Source organism: Dipteris shenzhenensis, chromosome 12 (genome assembly GCF_047967505.1).
Source record: "Dipteris shenzhenensis isolate YYH24624 ecotype China chromosome 12, Dip_SZ_1.0, whole genome shotgun sequence".
NCBI lineage: Eukaryota > Viridiplantae > Streptophyta > Polypodiopsida > Gleicheniales > Dipteridaceae > Dipteris > Dipteris shenzhenensis.
This window is the reverse complement of record NC_141607.1, coordinates 17,851,533-17,861,093: the sequence shown is the minus strand read 5'-3', so window position 1 is coordinate 17,861,093 and position 9,561 is coordinate 17,851,533. Positions and strand designations below refer to the sequence as shown.

Below are 9,561 nucleotides of genomic sequence, written 5' to 3'. Positions count from 1 at the left end.
AGTGAAGTTTTAAAACAAGTGTGAGTTATGAGGTTAAAAAGTATTCTCTTTTTGAAGATGCACCATTTTTATTGGTTGAAGAACTAAACTTTGTAGTAATAATAAATGTTTGTGAGAGTTTGCACTATCCTATGTATCACATTTCAAATTTTTATACAAAAAAGTTAGGATTAGAATACTTCAAACCTAGGAATGCTTGTTTTCTAAATAGCATATGCCATAAACACTAAACAAATACAAATATTAGTATTGATGCCTTGCATTTATATTCTTGCCTCAATTGGATTTGTTTTAACCTATTAACTTGTATGATTTGCCCAAGTTAAAAGATACTCCTTTGGTCTATTTTTATGTAAATTAACTCCCTAAACTTTATTGCTGATATTGTCAATCATATTTGATAATATCAATGTCCTAAACTTTATGTTGGTCCCCTTTTTTCATAGAGCACCTACAACATGGAAGTTAACACAATTGATATAATACAATATAGCCAAGAATTTACCTTGGTCTTCTCAAAGATGATAAATGCATAAGCACATTCTTATGAGATTCTTCTCGTGGAAAGTTTGTTTGATAACTTCAATATGCAACATTGCTCATATGAGCAAGTTGTATGAATATGTAATAGATTTATCTTCTTAGATAGGGTGATATGCGATTGGCACCTTCCCTCCTCTTTCCAAAGTATGTCTATAGGGCTAGGATGATGGTGGTATTGTCAACATCTCCTATAGTCCAAAGTTGAGTTTGTGTGTGTGTGTGTGTGTGTGTGTGTTCACAAAAAAAAAAGTGTGTGTGTGTGTGTGTGTGTGTGTGAGAGAGAGAGAGAGAGAGAGAGAGAGAGAGAGAGAGAGAGATGATAAGACATGAAATGATTTGATTATATTAACGTCCATAGTGCTCCGATAAGTCTGATGTTGTGTCCCTTGTGAGAAAGGTTTGTGGAGCATGTCTATCTAAGTAATGTCGAGAGGGGGAACAACTTGATATATACACAATAATAATAATAATACAAGGGGGAGAGATATTAGAGAAACATGGAAAATGTACAATTGGGTGTGGGATGGTTGTATATTTTTTAAATAAATGGGAAGTATGGGGAATAATAATATAATAATAAGAATAATAATAATAACAATTTCATTATTATTACATGGAGGCACGTATGGAGTAGGGAAGGGCCATGGGGAGGCCATTCCGAGGAAGAAGCTGGCCAGATTTCGGTGACGATCGATCGGCGGTGGAGAGCCAAAATGTGGCCAATTCCAACCGAGAAGGGTCGACAACACGTGGCCTTTCTCGACCATCAAGGGAGATGAGGAGGTGACACGTGGCGTTGAAATTTTGGAGGGGCGCCGAAGTTTTCGAGGGGACATTTTGGCTTTTAAAGGGCTTTGATCTAATGGTTGAGATTAAATCTCAGTCGACGCACAACCTTGATGGGAAATAGGTGGGTATGGGGGACAAGGGATTCAATGTGGCCAGAGGCGATAAGTTGAGCAAACCATTGGTAAAAGAGTGTCGCCTATGAGCTTGGCCAACCTGAAATAGGGCACAGAGTGTATTTAAAACTTAGCTATATCACCATTTTCCTTGAAACTTCGTTAATATCTACTGTGGCCCTACATTAAAGAGGGAGAGGGGTTTGTGGGTAGCTAGCTTAGGTGTGGGCAACGCAAACACCTAAACCATTCGAGTTGCTCCTTCTCTGCAAAGCTTGAATGCCTACCCTTTATTACTTGGCCTTTTAATTGGCATGCCTCTTAGTCATGCACGTGTCCTCTTCCTTGTCACTCCTCTTCTTTTCTCCATAACTAATAGTCTCCCAACTAATATTTCTATTTTGTCGGGGGATATATTTTACCTTAGGAGGGACATTTTTTTTGAGACACTTAGAAGAAGAAGAAGAACAAGAAGATGAAGATGAAACTTCATGCTATGTCGTAAGAGGGCATAGAGGTTTAGTTATCCCTAGTGCTACAACGTAAAGAAGTTGGCAAAGCTTGTACTTTCTTAAGCACAAGTTGAGAGTCTAGACCTAAGATGATCCATGGGGGGGAGAGAGAGAGAGAGAGAGAGAGAGAGAGAGAGAGAGAGAGAGAGGTTATTTGTCAAGGGCATATGCAAGCTAAAGTCTGCTAGAAGCTAGGGCACATGTAATCCAATTGCTTGATTCTCCATTACTCCTCCGATCGGATTGCGCAGTTTGTTTATGCATCAGTCAGGCATCTGATTACCTTTTTTGCTAGAACCTTGCTAGAATCTTGCCAAAAGGCTCTCATGTGCCCAATGTGTGTGTGAGAGAGAGAGGCGACAAGAGATGAATTGTATGATTGGAATAATGTCCATGGGATAAGAGATGTTGTGAGAAATGGTTGGTAACGCAGTGTTAGAAAAAAACCCCCATTTAGTGTAATTTTCATCGACTAGATTTGAAAAAAAACGAGTAATATTTCGGTGTGCCTTTAGAATACCGGCGGAGATTTTGAAGAGTTTAGTGTAAAAACTAGCAAACAACCTTTAATTTGGCTGGCTAGGAAAAATCTTTTTTTTTGCAAGGAGTGGGTTGGTGAAGGATGTCTCGAGAGCTTGTAACGTCCAAAAGAGGAACATAATAATAATAATAATACTACAAAACACAGGGAAAACGCACCATTGCGAAGTGGGAAGGTTGTATAATTTTTTAAATTTAAAATGAAACGAGGAGAATGCGGAGCAATAGAATAAATTAAAAAACCAAAATAAAAAAATGATAACAATTAGAATGAGGAGGAGGCGACAAGTGGGGTTTGAAATTTGGCGGGGGGCGACAAATTTGGCAAAAACGTGCGAAAATTTGGCTAAAAAGAGTGATAATGTGCGAAAGAAAGTAGTAGGTGGGACCAAACTGGAAACAAGCAGCGCGTTATTGCCACAGAAGCAATTAACTACCAAGTTTAATAATTAATTAATTATTATTATATTCCATCTCCGGTTCCATTTCTCATCATCATCGCCATTTTTTTTTCCTTTGAAAAGCTTCGTGCATCTCGCCGAGAAGAATTCGACTTCCAAGAGATTGCTTGCCAGATTCATCTCCATCGCCATCGCCATCGCCATCGCCATAGCCAGCAGCAGTAGCAGCAGCAACAAGCATCTGCATCAACATCCACATATCTACCGGAGCTTCCACAGATTTTGTCAATTCTTGTGAATTCCTCGAACATTTCCTTTCGCCATCTCCAGCAGCAGCAAGAGCAAGAGCAAGAGCGAGCAAGCAAGAGCAAGAGCAAGCGCAAGAGGAGCAGCAGCAGCAACGAGCATCTGCATCAACATCCAGATATCTGCCGGAGCTTCCACGGATTTTGTCAATTTTTGTGAATTCCTCGAACATTTCCTTTCGCCATCGCCATCGCCATCGCCAGCAGCAGCAGCAAGAGCAAGAGCAGCAGCAAGCACGCAGCACGCAGCTTACAGCAGCACCAGCGAGCTCACCCGCAGCACCAGCCTCAAGCAGCCACCCCATCTGCATCAACTTCTAGCCGGAGCTTGCCAATTCCTCGAAATATTTCCTTTCGCCATCTCCAGCACCAGCAGCAGCAACGAGCGTACAGCAGCACCAGCAGCAAGGGGCATACAGCTGCACCAGCATCAAGTAGCATCCGCAGGTGGCATTAGCACCCGCATCTGCATCAACATCTAGGAGCAGCTTCCCGGATTTTGTCAAATTCCTCGAATATTTCCTTTCGCCATCTCCAGCAGCAACAGCAGCAGCATCATCAAGGAGCTTCCAGCACCAGCATCAAGGAGGTTGAAGCAGCCTCAGCAGCTCGAGCATCAAGGAGCATCAGCAGCACGAGCATCAAGGAGCATCCGCATCTGCATCAAATTCCTCGAATCTTTCCTTTCGCCATCTTCACGAGTCCACACCTCGCTCCTTGCGGCTTGAGGCTTGCTCCATCGAGCTCCAGCTCAAATTTCAATTCGACATTTGCACGGTCTTCCTGAATCCTTGCTTCCTTCCCTTGTCCCCGCGCCCCGAACATTCCCCCCGCTCGCCATTCCCGAGGTTCTTCTCCCTCTTCGCTTTCCGACGTCCTCAACCAGTTGTTGCCTCGCTGCAGGCCGCAAGGTTCCGCCTCCCTTGCTCCTCCATTTCTTGGCCTAATCCGACTCGTCCAAAGGCTGGGAAACTATGCAAAATGCTCCTCCCCTGCTGTTAACCGTTCGCATTCCTCTCAAGGGAGCCCCCGCACATGTTCCCTTTTTACTCGCTTGAGCATAGCTTACAAGGTGTCCACACCCTCCCTCTTCCGTTTCAGGTCCAATCATAACTCTTCCAATTTTGCAAGGCAAGCATGGTTTTCTGGAACAATTGCCCCAAGTAACTATATATCATCTCAAACTCGAGTGTTTCTTCAGGAGGAAGTTTAAGCCATCCACTCAATAATAAAATTCTCCCTCGGCTAAATACTAACGTCTGCTGCCGAAATTCTGAAGCATTTTCAAGATCTCAATCGCGGACACGAAATCACGTCACAGTAGTCTGTCGAAAGCTAACAAGAAAGCAAGGAAACATGGGTGAAAAATGTTGCAGCCTCTACTTCTGGCTCTATGTTCTCATTTCCTGGGGACTGGTTCTCTTTGCCGGCATGATGTCCGGACTTACGCTCGGTTTGATGTCGTTGGGGCTCGTAGACTTGGAAGTGCTCAAGAAATCTGGCACACCACAGGATCAGAAGTATGCGGGTACGATTACCTTTGATTGTGGTGACGACGTATTCCCCTTGGTTGTTTTAAGATCGTTTTTCTTTGTTTGTACTGTCGCTTCTCTACTCGAGAAACCGGCCCATGATGTCAATTGTGATTCCATGCGTGCGTCAATGATTTCAACGAAACAGCCTCTGATATGATGTGTTTATCGCTAGCCAGCTGCGATCCTCCCCGTCGTGAAGAATCAACATCTACTGTTGTGTACGCTTCTCGTTTGTAACGCCATTGCTATGGAGGTATGCTGTTTTTTCTTACATTACGTATTAGCTTTGATAACAAAGGAGAAGCTGTTTTTCTTCAAGAAGGCTCTACGACAGGTTCTGGTCTTTGCAGGCTCTTCCGATATTTCTAAATGCATTGTTAAACGCTTGGGGGGCCATCTTGATTTCAGTGACGCTGATTTTAATGTTTGGTGAGGTTAGTGTGTCCTTGTATTCATCTTTTTGAGCCCATTACAAGGTCACGACCTATCACGTTTTTAACAACAAAGCACAGGCTGACTCTGTCTCAAATCGGTTTACTGTTGGGTTGTTTTTCGCTCAGATTATCCCTCAAGCTGTCTGCTCCAGGTATGGACTAGCAGTTGGAGCAGCAATGATCCCAGTAGTTCGGTTGCTGGTTTTCCTTTGCTTTCCCATTACGTATCCCATTAGCAAGGTATGTGGCCACCCTGGCTCTCTATGCGATGTTGTTTCGTCGCTTGAGAAACCATTTTTCCCAATTGCTAAAAATATTGACTGCCGCTGGTATTTCCCTTTCAAAATGTAAAGCCCCAAAATGTCAAGATGTATTATAGATCCTCTCTGTTTTTCCTTAATTCAAACGATGCAAAAGGGATGGTTTTGCCTACCATCAGATGGGCAGAATTAATCAATTACGATTAGCGGTGTTTGTTTCAGCGAGTAAAACAGAGGATCTTGGCGAATAGTTTGGTTGCAGTTTAACAAGGCGCAATTTTTCAAATTTCATTTTGATTTCCACTTGCGGTAAAAGGGTGACGGGTTAAGATCGCTAACAGAGATGCACATTCGACGGGGTTTAGCCATGTCAAATGTTGTAAGGGCTTGTTAATAATACTCTTAAAGCAAACCCATTGGTGCCTTAAAGCTTCTCCGCTCTACTCATTATAATTGTGTTCAATTAACCCATACTTTATACTAATTCCAGCAATCAGCTCGGTTTGAGCATATCTTGGAACAGAGATTCAAGCTTTTCTGAGAAGTCTTATCATAGGTAGACGGAGGAGCTTTTCTTAACATAGAACTTTTCATCATTATAATTGGAGCATATATGAAGGTAAACTTATCCCAAACATGAATGAGACAGTTTCAAAACAGTTTCAAAACCTTGTCGGACCAACTATGAGTCATCGAAGTAAACAATGGAAACAATCCTTCTCATATATTTTATTGACATTTGTATATATAGTATAGAGACTCTACCCCCCGCTAAAATGAGAGAACGTGCCAGACGCGACATCATGGCAAGGAAAGCATTATACCATAAACATAAGTATTCAAGAGAACTGTTGGGTAATGTGAGGGAGCTCAACAAGGCTGCTGAGACTCAGATATCAAACCAATTCCAGCTTTAGACAGACATCTCATCAGTATACTGTAGGGGTCAAGGACCTAAACTCACAAATGTCATCCATCGGAAATGGGATGAAAAATGAAGAAGTGGTTCAAGTTTTTTTTTGATGGCATTGGGGAAGACTTGCAGGGAATATTATCTTATAAAGGGCCCTCCCAAACATTCTATGAAAGAAAGACGTAAGGCAACATGAAATTCAGAGAAACAAAAGTCAAGTGAGTGAACATGACTGCATCTGGAGGAAGAGTGAATAGTAGAACAAAAGGATTATAAATTGTAGGTCGTGCCTTGGGTCATAATAGTCATAGTAGGTATAAAGGATTATAAATTGCAGGTTATACCTTGGGTCATAATAGGCATGGTAGGTATAAAGCTGGTAAAAATAGCAGCCCCTTCGCAGGCACAAATGCAATTACCATATAGCTTCACTCTAGTTATCGGAGTTCTAAGTTGCGATCCTCAAATTTGTGTGCTTCCGCTTCTGAGTCGTGTCATCCTTCATTTTACTCCAAGAGTTATTTAGCCATCATGACTGACCAAGGCCTTGGTCCTAGCGGTGGTCCTGAGCTACCTCGAAACCTTACGTGGCTGAGTTGTATGCTTGCCAATACAACTCAACAGATGCAGATCCTTGGAGCAAACCATGTGGCTCTCATGACCAAGGGTCGCCATCTGGAGGAAGAAGTCCCGCTTACTAAGAATATTCAGTAACAAAGGTGCAAAGTGTGCATCTCCCTCATTTTCAAGAGGTCAAAAAGATATCACAACTGTTTTCCATCAAATCTAAAAACAAATAAAATCCCAGAGGTGGAACGATGAAATTGTTCTCACAAGAGGGAAGTAAAATGTCCAGTCAAGCTCAGAGATAAGCTTTTCAAATTCAAGAAGTATAGAGATGAAGGCTGCCATGAAGATGAGAAAGTTAGAGAGTATTAAGCAAGGAAGAGCAGAACTGGGAGGGGGATAGAGTAGCCAAAGAGAAGGTATGGAGAAAGAAAGAAAGAAAGAAAGAAAGAGAGAAAGAAGTAAAGCTCTATTAACACATGCGGAAGACCAAAAAGATCTATGGGACCAACAAGAGCTTTTACATCAAATCCCCAAAATGAGGGTGAATGAAGCATCTCCATAGGAGTGTGAAGTATCTCCACCCTTATCATAAAAACATATGTATTTGTGATACTAACATAATATGACCATCATTACATCAGCTGAAGACTAAGAGTCTTTTGGCTTAGACTTGATATCCCTGATAACTCTTTTTGCTTCTCTAGAAACAGCCCATTTTGCCTCTTTCCTTGGCTTTGACGAGTTCTATGGCTCTTTGTTGAAGCTGTTCTAGTGCACTCCTCTAATATTCAAATCGTCATGTCTTTTAATTTGATTGACTGAGAGAGAGAGAGGAAAGTTTATCAAAGTCTGCTAAAGACCGATGGATCTACCCCTTTTATACATTGGTATCAGAGCACCTTCCTACGGCCCTGTTCGGAACTAGCTTCAACATCAAGCTGTCAACGCCAAATCCTACCCAGTCTACTGAGACCATTGACACTAGCCTAAGTGCGCTCCAGAGCGTCAGCATTAAGCCAGGTTGCAACGCAAATCTGTCAACGGTCCTGTCAACGCCAAATCATACCGAACGATGAACGTGAGCGTAGGCAGAACGTGAGCAATTGCTGGCTGCAATGACCCAGCTCCATACTCACAGCTCCATACCAGGCCCGTCCAATCTAAAAGGGAGAAGTCCAATCTTCAATAGGTGTTCAAGCACGTACGGACCATCGTCAGACTTTGTTGGCTTGTCACTTGGCACCAAATCTCGAGGGCTGAAGGCACCACTCAGACCCGTGCGACATGCGCCATCAACGAGACCTATCTCCACAAGCCCGTGTGCTAGTTGCAGCTTGTCTAAAGGTTGCGACGCCTCCCTATTCCACGCCCTCGCCGCCCCGCCCGCGTCCATGTGCCGCCCTACTCGACGCCATCGCCGCTTCCCGTTTTCTGTTCCTGCAAACCTTAGCCTAGGGTAGACTAACAGAAGTTTAGGTTTGGTTAGGTCTAACTTGTTACTGGGTTGGGTTAGTTTGGTTAGGTTTAGTTAGGTTGGTCGGGTTAGGACAGTTAGGTTAACCTTATTGGGGTTCCATTATAGGGTTAGGTTGGGTTAGACTAAGTCAGTGTCCTAACTGCCTTACCAGTCTTAGGTTAGGAGTCCTAATCATCCTAGGTGACTTAGGGAAACCCCCCTCAAAAAAAGGGTAAAAAGTTCACTTTTCAGCCTCTTTTTAGGGGCCTTTCACAGCCCGTTTGGAGCCATTTTGGCTCCATTTCGAAGCTTCTTTGACGACCTTTTTTCCTAACCTCTCCATCAACATTTTTCGTGTTTCCATGCACTATCTCAGGCGCTCATTACGCAGGGTTTTGCTATCCATTTCTCCTTGCCTACATTTGAGCTCCTCTCTCTAGAGTTAGTCACCATGCATTCGAGCTCCTCTCTCCAGAGCTAGTCACCATGCCACCGAAGCGTGCCCCTCGTGACATATTGCATGATAGTGATGAGGTTGCTCAATATGAGCAAGTGCCTACCACAATGGTTGCATCCATTGGTGGTACAGTGGTTCCTTTCACTCAGCTTCTCTCTCTTGCATCCCAGGAAGTGCAGGCAGCGTAGACAGAGTTTTTGGATGCCCTTTCCTCTATGCTCCAGGATGCTTTTCGACAGATAGGACAGGAGTTCAGCCAGCAGCCTACCACAGCCATGGCTATGCAGGATACGGCTCTTGCCCACATCCCATCAAGGGGACCATTCAGACAGTCATGATGTTTTGTCTACTCCACGCAGGGGTTTCATGGCAGTTGCTCGTCGTGCCTGTGAGCATCAATCTTCTAGACCATTGCATGTACCCCAGCATGGGGATTATTTGGACTTAGATGATGCATTTTCTGTGCACAAAGCACCTTCTTGCAGGATGTCAGGCCATTTTTTGGCTCATAGCTTTCTGCATCTATGCAGGCTGAGCCGTCTCTTTTGGGCCCCCGTTGGTGTGCATCTGGTTAGTGCTCCTTTCATCACACCAGTGAGTATGCCTTGAGTTGGCTTTGGTTTTTATGGCAGCGCACACCCCTAGGAGAGAGGTCAGTCCTCTTCTCAGCCCTTTGGTATGCCATCATTTCGGAGAGATGCATTTGGTAGAGAGACCCAGCCTGGGGTTCATG

The 9,561-nt window shown here is 43.5% G+C and overlaps 1 protein-coding gene across 2 annotated transcripts in view; it reads left to right on the top strand.

Annotated features, from left to right (window-relative positions):
• The first annotated feature begins 3,168 nt into the window (after positions 1-3,168).
• Positions 3,169-9,561, top strand: part of LOC147895914 (DUF21 domain-containing protein At2g14520-like) — a 109,493-nt gene continuing 103,100 nt past the window's right edge. The window contains exons 1-5 of one of the 2 annotated variants that reach the window (XM_087382431.1): positions 3,169-4,304; positions 4,405-4,731; positions 4,915-4,991; positions 5,089-5,172; positions 5,299-5,412. In XM_087382431.1, coding sequence (XP_087238557.1) covers positions 4,560-4,731; positions 4,915-4,991; positions 5,089-5,172; positions 5,299-5,412 — 447 coding nt within the window. In that variant the 5' untranslated portion in view covers positions 3,169-4,304; positions 4,405-4,559. Of the gene's footprint in view, positions 4,732-4,914; positions 4,992-5,088; positions 5,173-5,298; positions 5,413-9,561 lie in introns of both variants that reach the window. The other variant, XM_087382430.1, reaches the window with a different exon arrangement.